The sequence below is a fragment of the Balearica regulorum genome, chromosome 8 (assembly GCF_011004875.1).
Source record: "Balearica regulorum gibbericeps isolate bBalReg1 chromosome 8, bBalReg1.pri, whole genome shotgun sequence".
NCBI lineage: Eukaryota > Metazoa > Chordata > Aves > Gruiformes > Gruidae > Balearica > Balearica regulorum.
The window spans coordinates 428337-453559 of record NC_046191.1 but is presented as its reverse complement, the minus strand read 5'-3'; the positions used below and the strand labels follow the sequence as shown (position 1 = coordinate 453559).

Genomic DNA, 25223 nt, shown 5'->3' with positions numbered 1-25223 from the left:
AGCCTTCGCCCGCCTAAAGAAGACCCAGCCCTGAGGGCTCCTAGTCCCGCTGAAGGACTCCGTGTTCAGGGGGTAGTTTTTCCCATAGTAGTTTTCCCCAGCGCTTTCCTGGGTGTAAGTTACTCACCGCAGCGCTTACCGGAGCCTGAGATCCTTGTGGAAGCGTGTCTTTCCAAAGCGTTGTTTCAAGAGGAGTGTCTCGGCGCGGTGGTTGGCATCACGTGGCAGAACGGCTGAAGTAGTCGGACGGGCAGAAGGCTTTAAAGACTGACTGGCTGAGGAGGGAAGCACCCAGGGGACTGTCAAAGGTCAGCGGAGCTGACCACAGCGTGCCACCCTCGCAGAGAGGCTGGTAGAAGTCCAGAGAAGTCGGCCGAGGTCTGCACCCCGGCTGCCCCCAGAGCAGCCCATCACAGCTCCCCTTCCTCAGCCAGCACGCTGCGCGGGCTGCTCCGGGCAGGGCTGGTGGCACAGGCAGGAGAAGGCTGCAGACTGTCTCTGCCTTAAGGCACCTCCACGGGGAGCACGTGTCAGCCAGGACACCGCTGCGGACACCATGAACACCCTTCGCTCCCTCCCTTTCCTCGGTAACTGCAGATGAGGACAAGTCTATAGAACTTAACGTGGACTGGTCATTTTCTTTCTTACCCTTTTGAGAAAGAAAAGCATTTAACGCCCATTTTGTTACGATACTTTCTCACAAAGGGCTAAAACCTGAAGTCTTATCTGTGTGTATTGTCCCTCTGCCATAGCTCATAGATGTGAAGGCTGCAGGACTTTGTCCTAAAGCTCTTAAATTATGCCTGCCTCTTGCAGGCAATTTTGCTGAGGAAGATGTGGTGCGTGTTTAACAGTTAATTAAGGTATTCCCAGTGCTCCTCTGTCAAACGCCGTTGTATGCCATGCTTTAGTTAAGCCTGGGAAGACTGTGCTGTAAACTGGAGCGGGGTATTGATCAGCAATAACAAGGAGATACATTGGTCATTCCCCTCCGCAATCTCTCGTGCCGCATAAAGCACACGGAGATGGAGACACGTCTCTGGGAGCAGGTCGGGCAGGCGGTGGGGAGCAGCTGCAGAGACGGTGCCCGTGAAGCGATGTGAGTACACCATGAAGGGAAGGGAGAGGGTGACCGCAGTATCGCTCTGGAGCTTCTCTGCTGCTCTTCAAGCTCTTGCTGTGTTTATGGGCAAAGAGGAAGCATACCTAACGTATAAGGAGAGCCAAGTATTTATTGCTAGTATTTTTGTAATCCTATGATCTAGTCACTGTTAGCTCAAATCTAATTGTTACAGAAAAAGAGAATAACGATGCACTTAAAGCTGTTATGCACACACCTCTTAGTTTCATAGCTTAGCACTGAACTTGCAGCTCCCATCAGATTCCCAAGCAGACTGAAGGCAATGCCATGAAATTCAGAGAAAGGGAAATGGAGGGGAGCTGTGATTCATCACGGATCTGTGAGTCAGTTCAATCCCAGAAGGTATGTCCCCTTCTATTTTTAACACAGCTCTGCTTTTTCTATTGCGTTCACAGGGGAGGCCAGAGTTTTCAGAAGTAGTCACGAAATTAGAAGAATGTCTGTGCAACATTGAGGTAAGGACCTTATTTGCACTGCGGAGTGCCTGTGCGTGCGCTGCGTGGTTGGGAGTACGAGCGGGGAGAGCAGCAGCTGAGGAAGGGGTGGCTTTGGAGCCTGCGAGCTGCTGGAGCTGCTTCGTCCTATCGTTAGCCACCACACTGTATTTTTAGGGCACGCTGTCAGCAGCGGTTTATACGGGTGCCAGGAGGAGGGACCAGCTATTGCTGTGAGTGTCAGGAGCCACTCAGAGGGGTGCACGGAAGAGCGTGACCAGCGCTGTGGGGATGCACCTCACAGCAGCCCTGGGCAGAACTTTTTACTCCCATTCATCCCATTCAAGACTGCTTGGTTTAAAAAGAAGAAAAGACAAACTGGCCTTACGAGAAAGGTAAAAAGCGAAAACATATGAAGGATAAATGCAAAAGCAATTCCTGCTCTGGACTGTGGCTATGACACACAGGGATGTAGCAGCCTTCGGCCTGGTGTAAGATAAGTGCTCAAACAGAAAGTAAATGATTCAGGGCTGCAATTCCTGAAATTATATTTTCTCTCTGTGTTTGTGTGCATGTGTGCATGTAAGAGTTTAAAAAAAAACCACCAACCTCCTTTTAAAATGGTTCACTGCTCTTGAGCTTAAGGGTCAGAAAAGACACCCATAATCTGTTACATTCCTTCATGCTCTGACTGCAGCTGGTTGCTCTATGCGTAGGTGGAAGCTTTTAGGTGTAAAAAAAAAAAAAAAAAAAAAGTGAAGTACTATATCACAAGAAACTGTGTCATCTCATGGGAGACCTGACTTCTATGATACATAGGCAGCAGTGCATGCAAGAAGAAATCTGGGGCAAGAGCTTACATACAAAAAGAAAAAAAGGAAGCCTTATTTACCTGCGGAGTTAGACCTAAGCTGCACTGTGTCCAGGGCAAAGGTTTGTTTGAGAGGAGTTTTAAGGAACAAAATCTCTGCTAAGTACTGCAGCCAATGGAGGATGAAGGTGGAGAGTCTTCTCTCTCCACCTCCCTCTATTTCCTCTCTTTTTTCTTCTCCTCTCTCAGCACATCATTCCTGCTCCTTTTAAGTACCTCTGAAGCTAGGACTGGCAGGGACCTTTTGTGCCAGCATGTCTGGGTCCCTGCTGCTGCAGGCGCCCGTGCGGAATGGCTGGGCCATATGTAGGAACACATACATCGATGTACCAGCCCCGCATTTACATTGCACCATCAGTCTGAACTCCTGTCCTGGGACACTCGGACGGGACCGCTGTGGTCAGGCAGCGCTGCCACCTTTCTGGGGCAGATGGAAAACTCTCAACCGGTGGATCCCGACGGGGAGATAGCGATGTCTTCCAGCTGCACAGCGGACACTCACACGCCAAATAACTCATGGCTGAGCTAAAGCGTACCTTCTCAAAAGCCATTCAAGCCCAGGCTGAAAACCCTAGGCAATGATGAATGGACCGCTTTATGTGGCAGGCAGCACCCAGTTCTCCTCAGCTGATCAAAGTCAGGACGCACCGCTTTTTTCAGCCAAACTATAAAGGAAATGTGGGGGACACAACTTAGGAGAAAGAGCTGAGGAAAGACTTGTAAATATTAACAGTGCTGCCTTTTTTGTTTTTTTTTTTTCTTTTTTTAAATCCAGCTAATGTCTCCAGCCTCCAGCAACAGCAGCGGTTCTCTGTCTCCCTCGTCATCTTCAGACTGTCTTGTTGCACGAGGAGGTCCTGGCCGCAGTCACGTTGCAGCGCTGCGGAGCCGGTTTGAGTTGGAATATGCCTTGAATGCACGAGCTTACGCTGTCTGGTCACAGAGGTACGTACCCGTCATCACAGGGCCGAGGAGCGCCCTCGCTCCGAAAGGGACGGAAGGAGTCGTCCCCGAGACGGCGTGGCTCACACGCCTAGAACGGGAGGTCCCTGCAGCAGGGATCGTGCCTGGCTAGGGGATGTGGCTGTGGGGGAAGCCGGCGGCACAAACACCCCCCGGGGCTGGTGCACTGCCAGGGCCAGCCGGGGAAAGCGCTTCTGCAGTCTTGCCTTCTCCTGTAACCGCTGTAGCACAGGGAGTTCAGGTTATCTGAATGCTGTGGAAGCCATCCTGCTGCCAAGACAACGGCTAAGCATTTGCATTTTTCACTATGAGTAACATAAAAATAGTAGCAAATCAAGTCCTGCCATGTACGGGCCCTACACACAGTACCACTGCTTTATCATATGAAAGGAAAGACCGATGACCGCCCATCCACAGGGGCGGCGATGAGTGGTCATTAGATGGACGTACCTTCACTGCCTGCCAGCACGTCTGGGAAGGCCAGTGTTTATATCACAATGTGGTTTAAATTTGAAAATTTTCAGCAAAGAAAAGCTAAAAGACACATCTTTTCTTTGGAAAAAAATAAAGAAAAACATATTCCGGTGTGTGGCATCGGAGACAAGATGGAAAGCCCAGGTTAGACCATGGGCAGCGCGAGTACCGAATGGCGTGGCTGGTGACATCGGGCAGCGCTGTGGCTCGGAGCTTACGAGTGTGGGCACAGAGCTTATGAGTGTGGGCACCGCTCGCGTTCGGGAGAGCTGCTCGTACGTAACCGCTGTGCAGCAATGCCATCGGGGGGAGCTGGCTCCTGCGGAGCTCTTCTCTGGTTGGCAGACCCGTTTGTTATACTGGAGGCAGGAAAACCTCTACAGGCTGTCTGAAAAACAGAGAAGTCTGTGTTAGTGTGTCGCATCTAAACGGGAGGGCAGGATTTGCCAGTCGTCGTCAGGGGCCAGAGCTCCTCGGGGACCTCAGCTCCCAGCAGCAATCTGAGCCCCGCGGAGCTGGGGTAAGTACGTTTGCTGACTCGTCTCACACATGACTTGTTCCCTCTGCCAAAATCCAAGGCAGACATGTCTTCCTGATTAGGAAGAACAGGGAACACGTGGGAAAATCCAACTGAAAATCCCAGAAATAACCAAATTTGGGAAGAAATACCATTATGATCATTATGTACGAGAAAATTTGTTTCCTTTTACATTTATATGTGTATGTCCACTTTATGGAGTGCAGAGCTTGTGTCTGACCAAGTGTCTGAAAACTATTTTCTAACACGCCCTCACCTCTACTAGATTCTTAGTATTAGTGGAGTTTATTTAATGAGAGGGAGTTTTATGGACAGGAAGAACACCCAGTTCCCTGACCGTAAGAGCCTGTGATGAAGATAAAACACGGGGAGAGACTAGCGATCCCAGAGAGCAGCTGTAGTAGAGAAGTGATTGAAGAGTGCTGGGTTTGATGTTGTGTTTCTCAGTTCTGGATTTTAGGGTTTGGTTTTTTCATTTTGATCTCAAATTGCGATATGATTAAATGGATGAGGTGGGCCGTGCTACTGGAAGATGGTGTTGTGCTGCCAGGAGCCAGCAGCGCCAGACGGGTGCTGCCACCTGCGCTCGTCCCAAAGCCCAGGCTGTGGTCTGGGGAGGGCGGCAGGTGAAGGTGTCCGTGCCGAGAAGGGGAGGGACAGACGGACAGACACCGGACTGTCCCAGCAGGTACAGAGCCAGGAGATACAAATGCCAAGTCCCTTTTCCTTAAGGAAGAGCCTCACAGAGATTTGTGGGAGTCAGCATTGCTGGGGCTGTTCCCACTGGAGTACATCCTAAAAACCACATATCATTCAATTTATGACCAAAGAGGAATAAAAACTCCCGGTATTTTTTAAGGCAAGTCACGTGTGGGTTCTCTATACCATTGCACCATTAAGTTAATATCTGAGGCAGTCTACCCTACCACTGGGAGACTTGGTTTGGAGGGCAAATTTAGCAATCATCTCCCATCTCTATCCCATGGGGAGTGAGAGTGCTGCGAAAATGAAATGGTGCTCTTAATCTCTGGCAGAAGAGCAGTGCACTTAGTTTAAACTTTAGCCTTTAGCACCACTTAGCAGTCAGGAAGAGGAATAGCAGAGCAAGCCATGCCCTCCTGGTATGTTCCTGTTAACCGGGACCTGGAGAGTCAGAAATAAAATCAGCTAAAATGGGGAGCTGGAATAGAGGAGCAAAATGAATCAATCCTTTGCCTGTTCGGGGGCTTGCATGGAGAGGCAGAAGGCAAACACCTGCAGACAGACACCGATATCTTTTACATGAAAATATAAATCAGACCCGAAACGTTCATCTGGCAAAAGGCAATATCCTATAAATTGCTTTGCTTTTGTCATATGCTGCTGGAGCCCGACATGGAGATGGGCGCTGAGGTCAGGACGAAGGCAATGTGAGCTAGACTTTTATTTTCTGTAAAGGACCAGATTTGGCTGTTGAGCGTAATAGATTTGCATGAAAGGACTAAGTGCCATATCTAGGTCAGCGTAGATAGGAGCAGGGGGGAGCACTTGCAAGTGCCCCTCTCGTACTGCAATTGAGTGCTCCCTGTGCAGTGCTGAGGCTCGTTAGCCCACCAAAATGGGCTCCTTATAGCCCCAGCGGTTATTTAAAGGTGGATTCTTTTATAAATGCTCTGCCATACAAACTAACAACATTCAAATCTATAAATAGCACCCAGAAAGATTCACCCAGAGGCACAACGCTTGACGAAAAGGGAATGGTTTCCACAGTTTCAGTAGTTTTTCAGTTATGCAACACACTGAGATGATTAATGACTTCATTTCCTAATGACAATTGTTTCCTGGGATTTCATTTTTGTAAGCATGAGCATTTTCAGAGGGAAGGGGTCGCATTGGTTTGTTCCCAAGCTGGACTGTATTTCCTGGGTTGCCTCCTGTTTCCACTTGCTCCAACGACTTCATGTCCTGGAAAACTGTGCAGCACCGCACCACGGCAGAAGCAATTCGTCTGATGAAATCTTTGTGTAATTCATGCGGAGTTAAACAGCCGTAGCACTGAAGTTATCTGTTTGCTTCTTGCCCTGCAACTTTAGGCTCTCCCCAGCACGGTAGCTGTTGCTCTGTGCCAAGTAATGAGCAGTGGGAGGCAGGAGTCTCGTAATGAATTGGATGCAGTAGCAATGCATTTTAGTTGTCTGACAGGACAGCTTAACATGGCAACTCATGGCTGTATAGGAGCTTTAACTCTTGATTTTCTTGTTCTTTGCACCCTAGGCATTTCCCACAGAATCCAAGGGCAACATCTGCAAAAGAATAGTCTTTTCTTCTTTAAGTAGCTCTTAATTTGGGGTGTTCTTTCTTTGTATCTTTGTATAGTGATATTGACACGTCTGATGGGCTTGGCAGAGGCTGCTCTTTAGCCTATGCTATGGGCTGCCTCAAACAGCAAATATCTGCCTGTGTGGTATGGTATGTCGTAATATTCTGAAAGAATTCCTTATCTGTGCAGAACAGAGGAATCGTGCAGCAAATGTTGCTCTGTCTGCCATGAGACCGTTGTTGGGTGCGTGCAGGCAGACCTCACTAGCCAGCTGGTGAGCTCTGTGTGCCGCCGTCGGGACCTCTGTGCACACCTGCCCTGCACACAGAAGTAACGCCGTGCTGAGCAGCACTTGCCGTGGGTGCCTTGGCTCGGCTGCATCGCACAGACCTCGTCCTCCGGTGCGCACCAGCTCCTGGGCTGGGTGAGCGGCCAGGGAGGCAGGAGCAGGGACATCCCCGTCCATCCTGCTGGCTGGCAGCCTGGCAGCGCCGTCCTCAGCTGAGCGCAGCAGCAGAGACGGGTCCTGCTCACTCCCGTGTGGGTCTTGTCCTGCAGAGACCCACACGCTCAGATCTCTGTCGTTAGGTGCTGGTCCGTAATTAGCGACAGGCAGGACTGCAGAGCTCTGCTGTGCTCGGGCTCTGAGGTTTAGGTGCAAAGCCTACGAAAGCAGCACTGCCGTTGCTGAGCCAAGAAGCTTTTGTGTCAGGTGTGGACCAGTTCTCACTGCTGTGCGTACGTGCCTGGGTGGGATCGCAGGACACAGCATCCTGCTTTCAGTGCCTTAGAGCAGATTCGCAAAGGAAACGGTCTGTGCAGGAACCAGCTGCAGAAAATCAAGGCATTTTGATGGGCTTATTTCCTCTAGCTGAAAGACGTCCTTTTCTTCTCCCCTGCTAACAGCTCTCTTTCTCCGGGCTGTGCAACAGTCCCACAGACACTCGCAGCAGACACTATCACCCGTGTGGTTTCTCTCCACCTTTCCCACCAGTGTACTTTCTGCCGGGCAGATGTTCTCGTGGATTGATGACAAGTGCCTGGTCCCTTACAAACCACCTTTTCTCACAGAACAGAGGACAAGAAGAGAAAAGCCGAGTTATCCCTTAGACAAAAGTTTTAAATTTGTTGTCAAGGGAAAGGTCGCTCTTTCCAAGCTTTTTTCAGATTCTTTCCAGGCAGCTATTTCTTCCTCTTCCAGACTTAATGCCTGGAGAGGCTGCTAAACAATTTGCTGGAGATGGTTTCAGCTCTTCTGGTTTAGTTAATATAAACCCTTACCCAGCTGACAAGACATTTAAAGAAAAAACATATAGCAGAATGACCGAGTGGATGGGGTTCAGTTAGCTGTTCTGAGAATAATCAAGATTTTCTGCCTTCTAAAGTCAGGGTCATGGCAGAATAGGGTGTGCTTTTTATCACAGATTTGTATTATAGTTCTCCTCCCAACAGCTGATCCTGTCTGCTGGTTTTGCTCTGAGCTGCACCAGGGGCAAAGAGGCCAAATAACTTGCTTAGGAGCCTCTCCTTTCTGAGGGAATCCTCGCGTGGGACAGACCAGTGCTGTGGTTCCTCCGCAGCTCCGGGCAGGCGTCCGCGGCACAGCCGGCACTGCCAGCCCCTGCTCGGCAGCATGGCTCGACTCTCCTGGCTAACACGTCAGGAGTTACTACGTGAATGCTGCACAAAGTGTTTTATTCCTTTCCCTGGAGATGCTGCGATAGTTCTCGGCAGTTCTTTCAGATGCAGATTTGCCAGCCAGTCATTCACCGGCTTTTTGCTTCAGCCTCTGACGGGACAGTGTTTTCCCAAAACAGACCTCCTTATTGTTTCCCTCTGCCTGAAGAAGGGCTTTTTGTCCTTAATTATGAACGAGCTTTCAATGATGCCAGTGATACAGAAAAGGTATACGTGTCCGTGCCATTGCGGGTCGGCCCTCGGAGGGTTTCCATCCCCGGGAGGGCAGCCGTGCTGGCTGCAGGGCGAGCGGCCGGGCGGCGGGTGGGTGGTGGTGGAGGAGCTGTGCGGTGCAGAGGAGGGACAGCTCTTCGGGACGGCAGGGAACAGAGAGGGCACAGAGGCGAGAGCTCCAGCGAGAGGGACGCCAGGACCAGTGCGGAGGAGGATGGGAAGATGAAAAGAGGGTAGAAACAGTATTCCAGAGGCAGCGTCTGAGCTGGAGTCAGCCTTGCCCACTCCTTCAGGGTACTCCTGATCCTCATGAACTACCCCCAGCCTGCCAGGCGGCTGCCCGGCCTCCCCCCACGGGGCACAGTGCTGCTCCAGGTGTCACCGCAGGGAACCTGCGTCCGTCCGTCCGTCTGTCCGTCCTTCTTCAAGATGTGTCTGAAAGAAGCTGGGCGAGCTGACCTTCCCATATCATCACTTCTCGTTTTAGAGGTTGAAAAGCTAGGCTGATCGGTTTTGCCACAGAAAATACTTGAAGAGTAAGTGAAGCTGATGGCACGTTACTCTGCCATTAGTGTTCACTAAACCTAATCCTATTGTCCTCTCAAAGCTGCACAAAGAGACAATGAAAAGTAGTATCTTAGTGACATTCAGAAGCCATGAATACACCTGTGAAGTTTAGATAGTCTAGTGGTGACAGACCTTTGGTTTTTTTATATATTTTGAGATAAATAATATCCACAGCGTCCACATAAGTTGATACAAGGTTCTGTTCTGTACTGTGCCTTCTACTTGGACCGTGCAAAGTGTCAAACCCAAGAACTGTGGCTAATGGTATTTTCAGTTAAAAGGCTTCTCAAGGCTTACGCAAGCATACCCAGTGAAGGCAGGCCCAAGGAAAGAGCTTCTTTTTAAAGCACAACACTAAGGCATTAGTTTCATGGAGCACTTAAATCCAGTAGGTCTTCTTTAGTCCCCCAATCAAGTATCAGAGACAGTCCGATAGGTCTGGGCTCTCCATCATACACATCTAAGCTGTTGTGGGGCACCTCCAGGTCCTCCAGGCGTTGCACTGCTTCCCTGTCCCACCGGCTCTGCCTCCATAACCATCGTCCCTTGCTTTATTCCTTTGGAAATAAATGAACTAAGGGCTAAATGAGAACAGTTTGGGCTTCTTGGTTTTGTGTGCGCTTGGTCTCTGTCTGCCCGTGACCTGAGAAGAGCTGGTAGAGGACAGTGCTGTACAAGATAGCTGCTTATGACCAGGACAGTGGTTTTGGTCAATGACTGGAAGATAATTCAGAGATCTTCCTTGCCAGAGAAACTTACTTGCAGGAATCTGTTAGCAGTGGTGCATAAAATACATTACAATGATCCTGGAATGATGCCTAGAATTGCTTCTAAAATAGCAACGTACAAACAATTGTGAAGCCCCAAACAGTATATTTGAGGGAAGTTACTTTGAGAATGGATGAAATGTGAGCACGCGTGTGATTCATGTCCTTGCTTCGCAACTTTTTCTTGCTTTTTGCTTACTGCAAATGCCAGTGGCTGGGAATCAGGCTGAGGTATTTCATGTTACTGTCTTTTCATTCCAACTCTGTAGAAAAAGGTCTCATGGCCCGGACATGTGACTTTATCAGTTTTATCTAAACAACTGACACCTCCTATTTAATTTGCAGCACTGGGCAACACCCTTCTCAGGGTCTTTCTTTGGATGACATGAGAAGAAACTTCCAGTACCCACCAATCGACAAAAATGGTGAGTTATTGCAGAATACTCCTCTGAGCATCTGGGTATGTTTAACCAGTGCAGAGCTACAGTCTTCTGAGGTACCAAAAAGTCTCATGAGAAAACGAATGTAGCATGGAGGCTGCTGGTTCCGGTCAGCCAGAGCCACCAAGGTCTCACCCTCTGCTCCTTGCAGCTCACGGCATGTGTGCCCCAAGCACTTCGGAGCTGAGGTGGTCCTTTCTTCTACGTGCATGAATCTGTGAACAGGGAGAAGATGTGGCATTATATCCTCAAGGCTGCTTCTGCAAAAACTGGGCAAGACAGTCCTATTTCTGGAGTACCACAGGAGCATAAAATGACACAACACATCCTTTTCACCATTCACACTCCTCTCTCAGAGGGCATCCCGTCGTTCTGCTCCCCTCCAGGACAGAGATGCCCTGACTGCTTCTTCCTCTTGCCTTCCTGGCTTTCTGTCCTACCACATTCGAGTGTGTGTCCACGCATCGCCACACAAATGGCTTTCCGGCATTTCCTAGGCTCTGCGTTTGCAGTCAGCCCCAGTAAACCTCTCTTGCTAAACAGCCTTTGCTCGGGTCTTGTCTTGCAGGCAGCTCCTTGCAAGTCTGCTTCTCGTCCACCCTTTCTAAACGGCTCACAAACTCACTGCCTGGTTCTTTAAGCTTTCCCTTCTGTGCAGCAACACAGCAGGAGGACTGCACCTACCAAGTGCCGGGTTGTGGAAAGCCTCCAGCTGCTGCCTGCGGTGCTGCTCCTTCCACCAGCACCAGCTGATCTGTTTGCCTGAACATCCTAAGCTGCCCGAGGGCCACGTCAACAGGACACCACTTCCCTGTTTCAGCACTGATTCACAGGCAGGGCCATCCGCTGTGGCTGCTGTATTTGCTGAGAAACCTCAGTGCGGCATTCGCGGCGGTTACCTCTGCCTGACGACAGCACCACAGACCGTGCTTCCACCACCTGCCCAGAGCAAGGCAGATATCCTGGGTCTCGTGTGACAGCTGTGAAAGCTCAGGGGACCCTGGAGACAGAGCAGGGCAAGAGGGTGACTTCTGTCTCCACTGCTGGAGGGGTCACTGTACCAGAGCACCGCAGTGCACCCGGCGACACCAGATGCAAAACCAGGCTGACGATACATTGCTACAGCAGTGCCCCAGCCCAGGCAGGGAACGGGCTGTGGTACTGCCTGTTCTGAAAACTGGGAACAGGCGTTTTTCATCAAAACTCGTATCAGACTGGTGTGCGACGGACAAGGGCAAACCAAAACGGCAGGAGCCGTGAGACTGACATGACAGAGAACGTGACATCCTCAGTGCCGGGGACCGGGGCTGGGCTTTGACGGACAACACGACCGCTAAGGAGACAGGTACACCACGGCCGCTGCCCCCAGGAGTCCCAGCAGGAAGGCGTCCCTGCATTTGCTCTGAGCAGAGTTGCTTTGTGCCGCGTAAAGTCTCTGCTCTCCGAGGCGTACCTGCAAGGAAAACATACATTCTTCTGTATGCTCTATGCTCAGATACGTTTTTCTGTACGTTCAAGCGGCAACTGTGTTGAGTGGACCCATTGACTTTATGGTGTCACCATCCTCAGGGTTTGCTGCTGTCTCCTGCCGTGGGGCCTTCTCACTCGTCTCCTGGCATCTGCTCCCTTTCCTGCCACTTTCCAACCTGTCTTGTCACCAGGAGACATATATCTGTCTGTGACATATATCAGAAGCTCATCAACTGTCATCTTTGCTGTTTCTTTCCCCTGGCCTCAGCACGACTCTTGCACTCCCTCCTCTCCTCTGAACTGAGCTCACTGGGTGAGAAAACCTGGTCCTGTGAACAGTGTCCCTGCCCATGGCAGGGGGATGGAACTAGATGGGCTTTGAGGTCCCTTCCAACCCAAACCATTGCATGATTCTATGAAACTGGGAAAAGGACAAAAACTTTGTTATTACTTGTTGTATGTGGATTCCACAGCTGCAGAGAGCTTTCATCAGGTACGTGGCACTGGAAAACTTGAAGAGGAAGAAAACAATGAAACAGAAATGTTTAGTGAACTCCTAGAGTAAGACCGTCCAGGCAAGACTGGAGAGAGTTTCTCAAGTCTGTATTAAAAGGGGCCACAAGGGAATGAAGGGTTGGTGGAGAAGAGACTCTCCATGGCTACATTTAAGCTGAAGGGATTGAGTGATTTCAGACTCCACTCATGAGACCTCAAGATTTATTTTCAAAGAAAGATACCTGTTCCTTGAATTATATTTTCCACAGAAGGGAGCCAAAGCATGCTAGCGGGAAGGGAGGTGGCCCCAGCCAGACCTCCACGTTGCTGGTCAGGATACCAGGGCCGTGGTACGGCACAGCCCGATCACAGCCAGGAGCTGAGCCTTGCGCTGACGCAGGCAGCAATGGAAAAAGCCATGGTGGTATCGAGGAAAGTGAAGATCCTGCCTGCTGGACACAACAGGACTGGAAAAGCTACTCCTTGCCACATACTTCATTACAGCAAGCTTATGCAGGTCGAAGTTGAGTCCTGCAGTGTGAGCAGGATATGTATCTCGAGGATCAGCAGAATCACCATCCCCTGTTGCAAAGCACCAGACCCAGCTGCTCTGGAGGCCCACCATAGCGCTCTGCAGCCCCGCCACCCCTTGCTCTGACTGCATCCCATGCTCCAAGATCCTGGTAGAGTGATCAAGCCATTGCAATGTATAGCGGCACACCAGAAGACAGAAAGCTCTGAGCCCTTTTTTATCAGAGCCCTTGCTCTAATGATTGCAAATATTTGTACTCTTTATGCCACATAAACCAATTTCACTACTGTCACTCCCCATTCATGTCCATTTTGATCCTTTTTCTTTCTATTTGCTTTTTGCCTAATGCTTTCCATTATCCTCATTTGCACTTGCAGCCTGTAACAATAAAGAATACATTCACTGTTTTCCTTTCTCAGTAAAAGCCCCAAAAGTACCCTGCTCCCATTCCTGCAAGAGCTTTTCTGATAGTGAACAATTTTCTTCATTGAGTGTATTTGAAAATAGGAATTCTACAAATAAGCAGCCCTGACTTCTTCAGTGAAAGCAAAGGATCTGCTCTTCACGGGAAGTCTCACAAATGGTGAGTTAGTATGTTGAAAGCAGTGAAACCACACGAGGCAGATGCACAATGCCCAAAGAAAACTGTACATCCTCTAATAATTAAGACGACAGGTGGAAACATGGACTTTAACTTTGGCTTCTCCTTGCTCACTGCAGCTCTCAGAGGCTGGCAGACAAGCTCACGATGCTGCTGCAACAGTCACCAAAGCTTCCCAGCTGCAAAGGCGGCACTGGCAACGCTTGCAGCACAGAAGCTGTCCTGCAACACAAGGCAGTGCGTGCACTCACTGACTAGTTATGTGATGGTGCAAGCCCAGGCTGTGGCATAGAGTAGCATCATCCCTCTTGGTGCTTGGAAGGGCACCATCCAGCTGAGAAGAGATGCATCGCTGGCCAACAAGAAGGGAGCACTGGGAGTGAGGCAAGCCAAGCATCCTCGTGGTCTTAATCCCGGCTGGTATGAAACTCACGGCACTACAAAGAAAAGAGAAACACGCAGGATATGGTCGAGGGGGTTGGAGCATTTATTAAAGCGAAGGTTCCCCGCTGTGTGGCAGCAGTAAGGCAAATGGAAGTGATGGTGGAGCAGCAGACAGTCTCCCACCCAGCGTGATCAGTGTACGGCGGCACAGTGCGAAGCATTGTCACCACGGCTGGAGAGTCCTCGAAAGCACATCCTGCTCTTGTACGGTGCCCGTCGCAGACCATCGGTCCTCACATACACAGTGCTGCACCACGGCCGTGGCTGCAGCGATGACACATGCTGCCTTCACCTCACGGGGCACATTCAGCACGTGCCAGAGCAGTCGCAGCGTTAAAGCCCAGCTTATTTAGGATACGAGTGACATTCCCATACAGAAAAGCTTCGCTGCCAGCTTTCAATGCATAGTATGTCACGATTAGGAGATAACCAAGGTTGTTTATGGATTACAGCTTAGGGATGCCATGGTCAGTACTGTTGTAATTACCAGAGTCTTAATTTTGTGGACCTGTGTGTCTTATGTTTGGCAACAGGAATTTGGCACGCAGGAGCCTTAGCAACATTTTCTAACACTTCCCCCACCCCACCGTGCATCCCTGAAAGTTTTTATGTTCCAGTTTATCCGCTCTCGTTTCCTGACCATCTGAGCATCTCTGTACAATGCCTAGTTAAAAGAAATTTGAGTTGGCTCCACTGGATTTTTAATGTTAGTTCAGTAAAATAAGAAGACCGGGAGCAGCTGACCAATGCCACCGTGGAAAGGGAGAAACGGTTTCGCTGGCATTGTTAGAGCAGCTCATTGGAAATACAGTGCTGGCAAGAGCAGTCACTTTCTTTTTGCAGTGGCAAGAGTTAAAATATTTTAAAAACACCTATCAGAATGCTTATGTTGAGCCCTCCAAAGCTCTAGTTGAAAGGGCAAAAGGTTTTGTGGGTTTTTTAATGGCAAACTTCCACCCTGTTATTAAAACATTGAGATTAATGTTTCTATGTCAGTCACCAAAGCTTCTTTGTGCTTGATTATTGTGAATTCATTGCATGAATGACAGGGGCTGTTTATTTTAAATTTTTCCTCAGCAGATTATATTGAATGGAAATTTGCAGCCAGCAAAATGGTATCAGTGTGATCTGCATCTATTTATCTCAAACTGATACGCACGTTATTTTGTTGACAATGTCACTGCAGGGAAAGGTGGGGCAGAATCGCTGCTATGGTGATGCACACATGAACTTCTCTCTGCATCTTCCCTGTCCATGCCCCTGGCTCCCTGGCAGTGTTCAAGGCCAGGCTGGATGGGGCTTTGGGCAAGCTGGGCTAGTGGAGGGTGTCCCTGCCCATGGCAGGGGTGGCACTGGGTGGGCTGGGAGGTCCCTGCCCACGCAAACCAGTCTGGGGTTCTGTGTTCTTGCAGGCTACGTGTCAGATCCCATGAGCACCATGAGGTTTCACTCCTGCAGCAGCAGTGGCAGCTTTGAAGAAAGCAGCTGACAGCACGAACCGTCCGCCCGCAGAGAGACTTGTCATCACCTGGCAGCAGCACTTCTCACTGTATCAGCCTGACTCCCAGGCACCGTGTGTTACACCGAGGATCCCTAAACTGAACAGCTGTGTTTGTTGATGGCAAATTTCCCTGACATAAGTTCTGCTCTAGCATCTCTCTGCTGACCTGCTTGAGGGTTGGGGTTTTTTTGGTGGTGTGCATCTATTTAACAAAGTCAATGTCCACAAGGAATGCTGCTGTTTCATCTCGAGCATTATTCATTTGAAGAGATGAAAGTAAAAATGCGTCTGTTGTATTTTCAGAGCTCCCAGGCGAGGTGTTGTTACCTTGCACTGCACTAGGACGCGGGGCTATCAGCCCCCCCCCGACCTGTAGGTGCCAGGGAGCTGCCAGCCCCATCCCCATCAAGAGAAGGAGCATGTTGCTCCCCACCACCATCCAGGCCACTGTGGAGGCACAGTTGTTCCTGCTCCCAGATTCTGAACCAGATCTGGTTTCTTTCTTGAGTCCCCCGCAGCCCCGGACATGTCCGTGTCTCATTTTCAGCATCCTGGGCTCACACATGTGCCCAGCACAGCAGCTGCATGGCTGCAGCTCGTCAGAGCCCTGATCTTTGGATGCTTTCCTGCTAGCTGAGAAGAAAGAGATATTTGGGTGGCCATCTTAATTGTACTCGTCCAGATGTTTGTGCTTTCTTAGCCACTTTCTTGTCTTGGTTTGATTGTTTTTCCCAGAGTGTAAGCTTTTGTTCAGACATTTGCCTACAAAAAGCAACAGAGGTACCCCAAAACAAACTTTAAACCAGAAGGAAAATAAGTAAAATTGTATCACAAATAGGATAATCTTAACACAGTGCAACATTGCATTTTTTACTCAAAGCAAAACTGCAGCAGAGTGCAGCTGGAGCGTGCTAAGCTAGATGAGTGCCATGACCGGGCTTTGCAACAGAAACTTGGGTCACTGGAAATTAAAAAAATTAAAAAAAAAAAAAAAAGACGTAGGGCAGGAGAGCTTGAAGTCTTCTTCTAGAAGCAATTACAGAGTTAATTATGCTGTTATTTTCTGGGGTCTTTTTTCAAATTAGCAAAACCTAGCTGCAAGCAATCCTGCTGTAATATGATTCCTTACCTGGATTCAAAGACACAACTGTCTTACTGGCTGAGTAGAAACCAGTGTTCACAATTGCTGTGTGCTGCTCTGCGGATATTACTCAGGATGTTTGTTTCTTACGACTATGACCCCTGAACCAAGGTCTGCGATGAGGCATCGTGCAGTGCGACAGACGTGAACTATAAATGCACAGTAGGCTCTGCCAATGCACATCTTCCATGCATGTCATTAATTTCACAGTCCTGAAGCAATAAAAATGGGGAAGATTTCACTTAGCAAGGCTTACAGGTGCGTTTTTTCCTTTGTTTTGTTTCACTTTCTGAAAACTTCATTTGGGGAGGAAGGGAAATAAAGCTGTACACAAAGTGTTGCAGATCTGCTGACAGCCCCCGGTACCCCCAGCAGTTACTTTCTGTTTGGTTCGTGTTTCGGTTACAGTCTCATTTACACCAACAGTCTGCTGGGCTAATGGAAACCTTTGAAGAAATCCCCAGAAAGGTCTGGGACGCAGCTCACCAGAGGACTTGGCGGACCCTGCGCGGAGTCCCTCAAGCCCCGTACGACGTACAGCCGGGAAACCACCCCGTGGCCACGAGCAGCACCGGCCAGCATCCCGTCCCGCTCCCCGCGCATGCGTCCTCCCCGCCTCTGACACACTGAAATTAGTATTCTGCCCACTCGGATAAATCACTGTGGGGAAAAAAAAGGAGGTATCCCCCAAACAATTCCAGTTCATTGCTAACAAACAGTTCTGACCCTGGTGCTAGCACCCTCTAGGTCAGACGCAACGTTACCAACACCCGCTGAACTCAGCCATTCTGTGGTCCTTCCACCATAATGATCCAATGTCCGCGCTGCAAACCACAACAAAACAACATCCAGATTTCCCTGTGCCTGGAGGAAATACGTCGTGTTCTTTCTAGAAGTAGAAGCAACACTGGAAATTGGATGCTTTGAGGAAAGATGCGTGGAGCAGACAGGAGAAGGTGCCTTTGGGATGCTGAGGAAAACTCTCTACCTGAGTACCTAACTGACCAGGTGTTTCCTATGGTAGAGCTACCAAAGCACAGGCAGGGAATAAGCTGAAGAAGGGAGGGGTGGACAGAGATTAGATTTTATTCCGTGGTTTTTGCACCGGCCAGAGTATGAGACACTAACAGGGCAGAAAGGATCAATTGTCATATCTGAAAAATCAGTTCCAGCATTAAATTTCCTTTTCGACAAGATTTTTTTCATAAAAATACCTTTATGCTATGTCTTTTTCCCTTGCTTAAAGCAATCACGCAATGACTTTTCATTAATACAGCAGCCGTACCTGAAAACAAGACACTAAACTGGCTTAGAGAACAGAAAATAGAGCAAGGAAAGTAGACTTCATTTGCATTAATACCTCTATGTACTCGCTTATACCTGAGCTTTTCCTTGGAAAGTGTCAGAAATGGACATACAGAAACAACAACAACAAAAAATCATAAAGGTTTCAAAGGCAAAACTTTCATAGTTTAGAAAGCTCTGTACAAGGCCAACTGCTTGCAAATAATTTTACCAGTAATTAAAATTACTGGTTCCTTGAAGAAAACAATGTCTCAGTTAATTGGTCTCTACAGAAGAAACATCAGGCTTAGGGGGAAAGTGTCTTTCATAGGAGCGATCAGTTGTTAATACAATTGAAATCTCTGAAAAATGTAAATTACTGAACAGAAAATCCTCCAAAGTTGTTTGCAGGAATGAAACCAGTTTGTGCTGTTCCCAGAGGAGCCCAAGGAGCTGAGCACACGGAAACATTCCTAAAGAATGAGACACTCCAAGGATTCTTACTCTGCTTTTAAGACCACCCAGTGCCATTTCAAATTGTCTAACCTATCAGTAACAGATGATCTAGACTAAAATAAACTGGTGCCCGACCAACCAAGAGCTCGCCCGGCACCAGGAGCGGGTCCGGCTCCTCCGCAGCAGAGGCCGTGCTGCCCGGCCGCGCGCAGGGCTGTGCCCGCAGACCCCTGGCCCGGGGCAGACCTCGCCGCCCAGGCGTTTTGCTGCAGCCCCCGCCAGCTCCCCGGGCAGCTCCAGTGAGCCCACGGCACGGCGGGGCGGCTGGGAGCCCGGCTGGCACAGCCCCCCCAGGCAGGCGGAGGGCTCGGTCACGCTCGGTTGGTACGGCTGAGCCTGCAAAACACTGCAGACAATTCCCAGCCAGAGGAACCCACCTCGTAGCACGAGCGCGTGTGTAAGACAGATGCACGCGCCACCTGCAAGGTGCTCCCTGCTGCAGACTTTGCAGGTGATGGATGTGAAGATCACCACCCTACATCCCTGCGAGTGATGCCCCAGGCCTGGTGCCCGGTTCCGGGAGCCGGACTTCAAACAATCCTCCTCATACCGTGTCCATAGTGCACAGCGGGCAATTTTCTTCCACTGGTGAAATGCATCCATTTAGCCTGTGGAATGTCACGAGGTATGATTTCGGCTCTAAGCCAGTAATGATACATCTGAGGCACAACCATCAGCATCCAGTGACAAGCTACTGAGAACACCTGACAGTTTAGGGAGTTAAAAAAAGCCTTTCTGATGAGCCAAAAATGAGTTTTGCCAGTGGCAGCCCTGTTAGATAGTTTGCTTTTTTCACATATGTTCAGTTTAATTAGTCCCTCCTCTTTTTTTTGGGTGCATATCTTGTTTTTCCCTAGGTGCCACCTACATTTTTTCACTTTGAAGTTAATTACTAACTAGCGTTGGGCAGGAGAGCAGAAATTACCACGGGTAGCATTTCCAAAACCATAATATTATCCATTTTGATGGGTTTGCTTCTTACCAAAATTCCACTTGCTCAGATTCCAGGCATACCCATGTTTTGGAAGTGTGCAAATGGTACATCTTGAACAGCCACACCAGCAGCAGTAGAGCAGTTCTCTGAGGCTGAAATTGCCAAATTCAACTCAATTCCGTATGCTGGTTCAAGTCCTCTGACCGTTTTAGAAATCGGTGGCCTTAAAGGACCCAGACACAGGAACGGCAATGCCATGTCCCAGGCACAGACCTGGCTCACGTCACCCCACGGCCATGTTGTACCAACGAGTACCTGTGGCACTGCCAGCGTGCAAAACAAGTGAGGGAGAAGGGGAGTACGTGAGTCGGGGGGGACCGTCCGGAACATCGCGGGGGGCAAGCTGACAGGATGGGGTAAGGGCCGTGTCCTTACCACAGATCAAACCCCCCCATATCCATCCTCTAAATACAGCTGTCAGAGAAAGAAGCATGAGAGTAAAGAGATGACCTCATCAGTATGATATGAGCTCAGAAATTATGGAGTGTCCTTGGGAAATTTGATTTTTTTTTCTATCAGTATATAAAACCAGACTACTTGAGTGTGTTTTATTTAGAGCAATACAACAACTTGTACAAGGCGGCACGTCCCTAACCAAAGGATTCATTTCCCTAACTGTTAAATGCCCAAGTGCCATTTATAAATATTTTAGGTATTGTGAACAGTGGATTGTCAGCTCTCTGGTTCCTTACAGTCACTACTGCATGGTTCACCTGGGACCCCCCTGGTGCCCCAGGTCTAGTGCAGCCCAAGAGTGCCGAGGGGGTTCAGCTGCCTCCGGGTTACCAGCTCTTGCCTTCTCTAGAAGGCTGAGTGGATCTAGTTCAGTCTGCTGCTGCACACTCGTACTACCACTTAATCATCTCCAGCATGCTCTGCATCCCGGATTTCTTTAAAGGAAGCGTCTACCCATACAGAACGAACCCTCCCTCCTGGCAGCAGTGTCGGCAGTGGAGGCTGGTGGCTGGCGAGAGGCTGCACCAAGAGGAGGAACCCGCTTCAGAGACGGCTTCCAGCCCGGAGGACCACCTGCCCCGGGGCCCATCGTACCCCTGCACTGCCCTCCCATCGCCCAGCGCTCACCTTGGAGCAGAACCCGGAGGGCAGCGCTCGGGCAGGGCTGCAGCCCGGAGGGGCCCTCTCCCTCAGGCAGAACAGGGCTGCCCAGGGCTCCCGCGTGGCTGCAGCTCCCTTAGCGCGACACAGCGCCAGCGCGGGAGAGGGGACCCCCCTCCCAGTGCCCTCGCTTTGCAGATCAAGAGTATTAGTTAAGAGTATTTTAGAGATGCTCTGCAGATCACTCTGGCACTTGCTATGACAAATGAATCAAACCTCTTACCTTTTGCATTTTCATCCTTTGCTCAATGAAGCAGTTAAATGTCAAATAAGCCAGTGTGGTTCATGACCAAGTACAGCCTCAGTTTTTATCCCGACCCTTCCAGGGACTCACCGCTAAGGCAAATCCCTGCACTGATCCCTCTGCCTCTGCTCATCCGTAACACCTGAACCGCAACCCATGTGTGTGAACGTGCATTTGGCAATGGCTTTGGTACAGTCCTGCTCACGAGCCGCAGGCATTTGCTTTCCATGGATATCTGCACGATACAGTTTTAGCAGCACAAATGCTCAACCCAACATTAGCCATTCAGTTAGAAAGCAGAGGTAAATACTGAAGACTAGGCCCTACTTGATTGGCACGTATTATTCTTACAATGAAACAATCCAAAAAATTCAAGGAACTGCACAGGCTGGTACAGGGTTTTTTATAGACCCAAGTAAATGTGCAGGTGTGCATATGTATACAGAAAAAACCCAAACCTCTGGAGAAGGTCCTTACCATGAATTTAAATTCTGAACACTTCACATACCAGGTGTATTTGACTGTAGAGCATATAAACACCGATTATCTACTTACTGCACTTTTTTTTATATTGAACAACATTGAAAATGTCTTGGTCCAGTGAATAAGCCACTTCTGATTTTATGTACATTCCCTGGTTAAAAAGAAAAGACCATTGCCGAATGGTCAAAAGTCAAATATGTGCTTTTAAGCAAATATTGCATATCTAGCACAGAATAAACACTTCAGCTGCACCACTCAGGATCACTCGATGCAACTGCTGAGGACTGTAAAGCTATGATTAGTCTTTTTGTCTACTTTTCTCTTTCAAAGTACTTCCTAGTATCCAGACCAAAAATGCAAATGCAGCTGTCTCTAGTACAGGAGGGAACAAACACTTGATTACTTGATCACACTGAAATTCCCCATCCCACATGTACTGATCTTCAGTGACTTACAGTACCAATCCACTCAAACCGCTTCAGGGGCAGAGCACCCTGCATCCTGCGCAGCAATGCCCGTCGGGCCGCTGCACACACAGCCCTGGGCACCGCAGCCTGGCAGGGTCTCGGGGAGCCCTTGGAGGTGCGGGGGGCTGAAAGGATGACTCGACAGCAGAGATCCACAGCCAGTGCCGGCCTGGAACAGCTTGACACGGACCACCCCTCCTGCAGAGTCAGCACAGACTCTGTGGCCCAGGGAGTTACTCCTGACTGACACCAGCAAAAACAAATGGCCAGGCTGTATTCATTTGTAAATTCGAGTTAGAACGGAATGATTTTCAACAACATTTCAAAGTCCCAAGAACGCCCTGAAGCGTGGCCTGCAAGAAGCCTGGATCCCCGAGGAGAAGCCCCCCTGGGCGCAGCCAGCCCGGCACACGCGGCCCCGTGCACGCTGGAGGGCTTGCTTGTTGGCAACGGAGGGGGGGAACACAGACCCTCAAGCTAAAAATCCATGTGTGAGACCACCATTCCCCATGATCCTGCCGTTCTGCATCTCTGCTGAACACCCCAGACGCCCTCATCAGAATCAAAGCATTACCGTGCGCGAGCGCCCTATGCACAGCGACGAAGACTCACGGTGAAGCCTGCACTTCAGAAAGGCAAATGAGACGCAGAGAAATGCAGTCAGTACACAGACACAGGGTCAAACACAGGCACTTTGTACAAACACGCTTCTTGTCCTACGGAAACACGTACAGCACATCTACCCTCAGCCCTCCCTCCAACCAGCCAGCAGAAGCAAGCGGTGCCTGAGAGAGGAGGGGAGGTTCAGCCAGTCCAATATTTCTCTGTGTTTTGGGAAAAACAAGCATGACAGCTGTGGAACAATCCTTGCGATTATTGTCTTCATAATTGCGAAGGAGTGCTGTTTCCTGGGCTGGCATATACAGGCTTATTTCAGTTGTCTGCTGCACGCTGAGTAGCTGCTCTAGTAAAACATGACAGACGGTTGTGGTACTCGTGGAATAAAAAAAAAAAAAGGAGTGAACATCCCAACTGGCACAAATCTACAGCGATTTGTGTAAATGCAGAAAACAGCACTGAAGGAGCTGCAGAAAAGCTTAGAGGAAAGTTTCCTCCCCATCCTGGGGCTGTACTGAGGGCACGACAACTGCGTCTGGGTTTACAACATCCTACAAAACAATGAGAAAACATTAGCTTTGCAGAAAATGTCCTAACCTTTGAGTTACTGAGATACTGCTGTAACAGATTTCCTACAAGCAGATGCCAGCATAACCAGCGAAGCTGGTGCTGCCGTTGACCTGGAGCATCAGGGCAAGCGGGTGCTGCCGAGGCTCACCCGATGCCACCAGTGCCAGTGGGGTGGTGGGAGCTGCTCCACATGGGCGAGGGGCGAGACGACTGACGGGTTGCGTTAGCACCAAAGATATGTGTAACGAGATTTCGGGAACAGGAAAGAGTGCAGAAGCTGCCACCCAAAAGGATTTATTATCCCTTCGGCAGCAGATACTTAAAGTATAAGAAACGGGACGAAGTGGTTTCTGCTGCTGATGGGACCGGTCTGGGAACCCGAATAAGCGCGAGGGGCCACAGCCACCCACGCAGGACTCACCTCATGGGGACCACGGCTCCTCCTGCCAGCATCAGGGGTGTCTGGGCTTCCTCCAACAGCACTGTCCTTCCTCTGCTGCCTGGCCCCAGAAGCACTCCATGCACTCTCCGAGACACCCGCTAGCTGTGTGTCTCTCCTGTTTTCGCAGAGGCCTGACTGTTCCCCCTCGGCTTTCACTCCTGCCTGCTCTGTCCCCTCCTGCGGCCCATCCTTGCCCTCCACTGGCCCTGTCCCGGGAGCTGCCGGCTGAGGCTGGGTGCCCGGGCACAGCCCCTCACCTCCTGCAGACCCTCTGCCCCTGGGCTCCGCTCCCCCGTCCTCATGCACAAGGGTGCTTGGGGAGGTTTCTGCAATCGGCTGCTCCCCGGGGCACATCGCTCCACACGGTTCTCCATGCCATGGGGACATGAGATGTGCTGTGCCCCACTCCCACCCTGCCTTGCCCTGGCCCTCAGCCCCCGCGGGCACTGGCCCCCTTCCCTCGCACCCCAGCACTGCCTCCTGGTTCACCCCTTGCCCGCAGGCTGTGGCTCCACCATCCACCCCTTCCCTGTCCCTCCCGGACTCCCCAGCTGCCCCGCTTCCCTCGGCTGACACCCCCTCCCACTCTGCCACCTCCGTCCCACTCTGTCCCCCCCACACTGCTCCTGCCGCGCTCTCCTGCACCACTGCCCCATCGCCCACCCCACTGTCCCCAGCCACCACCACCTCCTGCCCCGTTGCTGCCCCCACCAGTGCCAGCTCCCCTGCCGCTCCCTCCAACGATCCCTCCATCCCAGCTGCCACCTCCCCTGGTCCTGCAGCTCCACACGTGACCTCCCCCTCAACTCCTGACCCCGCTCTGGCTTTCTCTGCAGATACTTCCATCACCCCTCCATCGGGTGTTTCCTCCACTGGGCTCTCTGTCTTTGCTTTGCTGCCCAGAGATGGGTTGCCACCCAAAAGTGCTTCTGCTGAGCCCTCCTCCTTCTCCACTGTTGCGGTCTCCTCCAACCGAGATGACCCTTCACTTATGGGATCCCTTCCAGCACCCACCAGCGCCTCTAATCCAGGTGCTACTTGCAACACGGGACCCTTGCCAGGCTCCACAGACTCCTCCGCTGCGTCCTCTGCCCTCAGCAGAGAGTTCCCTTCTACGTCTGATGCCTTGCCAGTCTCAGATGTTGCTGCTCCTATGGCAGCTCTCCCCATCTCCATCCGCTCTTCCCCTGCTGCTTTCAGCTGGGAAAACTCATTTGCCTTTACAAAGTCTTCTCCTTCAGGCATTGCTTCTCCTGCACAAACATTCGTATCCCCTAATGTTTCCAGGAGAGCTCCAGGCTTCTCCACAGCCTCCTTCCCTTCAGAAATGGCTTCCTCTACAGCCTCTTCTGCTTCAGGGCCAACTACCACAGCAATCCCTTCTTCTGCCGAGTTCGCATCCTCCACAGCCTCCTCTCCCTCAGACACAGCACCCGCCATAACACCCTTCCCCGCAGAACCTCCCTCTTCCATGGCCTCCTCTCCCTCAGACACTGTCTCACCTACCATCTCCTTCACTCCCACACCCTCCTTCTCCTCGGAGGCCTCCTCTGCAGCCTCTTCTCCCTCAGAGACCTCCCCAGCCGCTTCCTGTCCCTCGGACACCATCTCACCTACCATCTCCTTCACCGGCGGCCCTGTCGCTCCCACAGCCTCCTTCTCCTCGGAGGCCTCCTCTGCAGCCTCTTCTCCCTCAGAGACCTCCCCAGCCGCCTCCTGTCCCTCGGACACCATCTCACCTACCATCTCCTTCACCGGCGGCCCTGTCGCTCCCACAGCCTCCTTCTCCTCGGAGGCCTCCTCTGCAGCCTCTTCTCCCTCAGAGACCTCCCCAGCCACCTCCTGTCCCTCGGACACCATCTCACCTACCATCTCCTTCACCGGCGGCCCTGTCGCTCCC

General features: G+C 50.6%; 2 protein-coding genes across 4 annotated transcripts in view; one reads left to right on the top strand and one right to left on the bottom strand.

The window, feature by feature from the left end:
- Positions 1-16832, top strand: part of TNNI3K (TNNI3 interacting kinase) — a 98347-nt gene extending 81515 nt beyond the window's left edge. The window contains exons 22-25 of one of the 3 annotated variants that reach the window (XM_075759101.1): positions 1537-1596; positions 3222-3391; positions 10311-10390; positions 15360-16443. In XM_075759101.1, the coding sequence (XP_075615216.1) occupies positions 1537-1596; positions 3222-3391; positions 10311-10390; positions 15360-15436 (387 nt within the window). In that variant the 3' untranslated portion in view covers positions 15437-16443. Of the gene's footprint in view, positions 1-1536; positions 1597-3221; positions 3392-10310; positions 10556-15359 lie in introns of those variants that run through there. The other 2 variants (XM_075759102.1, XM_075759100.1) reach the window with 2 other exon arrangements.
- Positions 16833-22385: 5553 nt separating this feature from the next.
- The window catches only part of ERICH3 (glutamate rich 3), a 45279-nt gene continuing 42441 nt past the window's right edge, over positions 22386-25223 (bottom strand). Inside the window, exons 16-19 of the mRNA XM_075759099.1 lie at positions 25063-25120; positions 24089-24825; positions 23303-24043; positions 22386-22862 (exon numbers count right to left, since the gene is read on the bottom strand). Of these exons, the coding sequence (XP_075615214.1) occupies positions 22791-22862; positions 23303-24043; positions 24089-24825; positions 25063-25120 (1608 nt within the window). The 3' untranslated portion in view covers positions 22386-22790. The remainder of the gene's footprint in view (positions 22863-23302; positions 24044-24088; positions 24826-25062; positions 25121-25223) is intronic.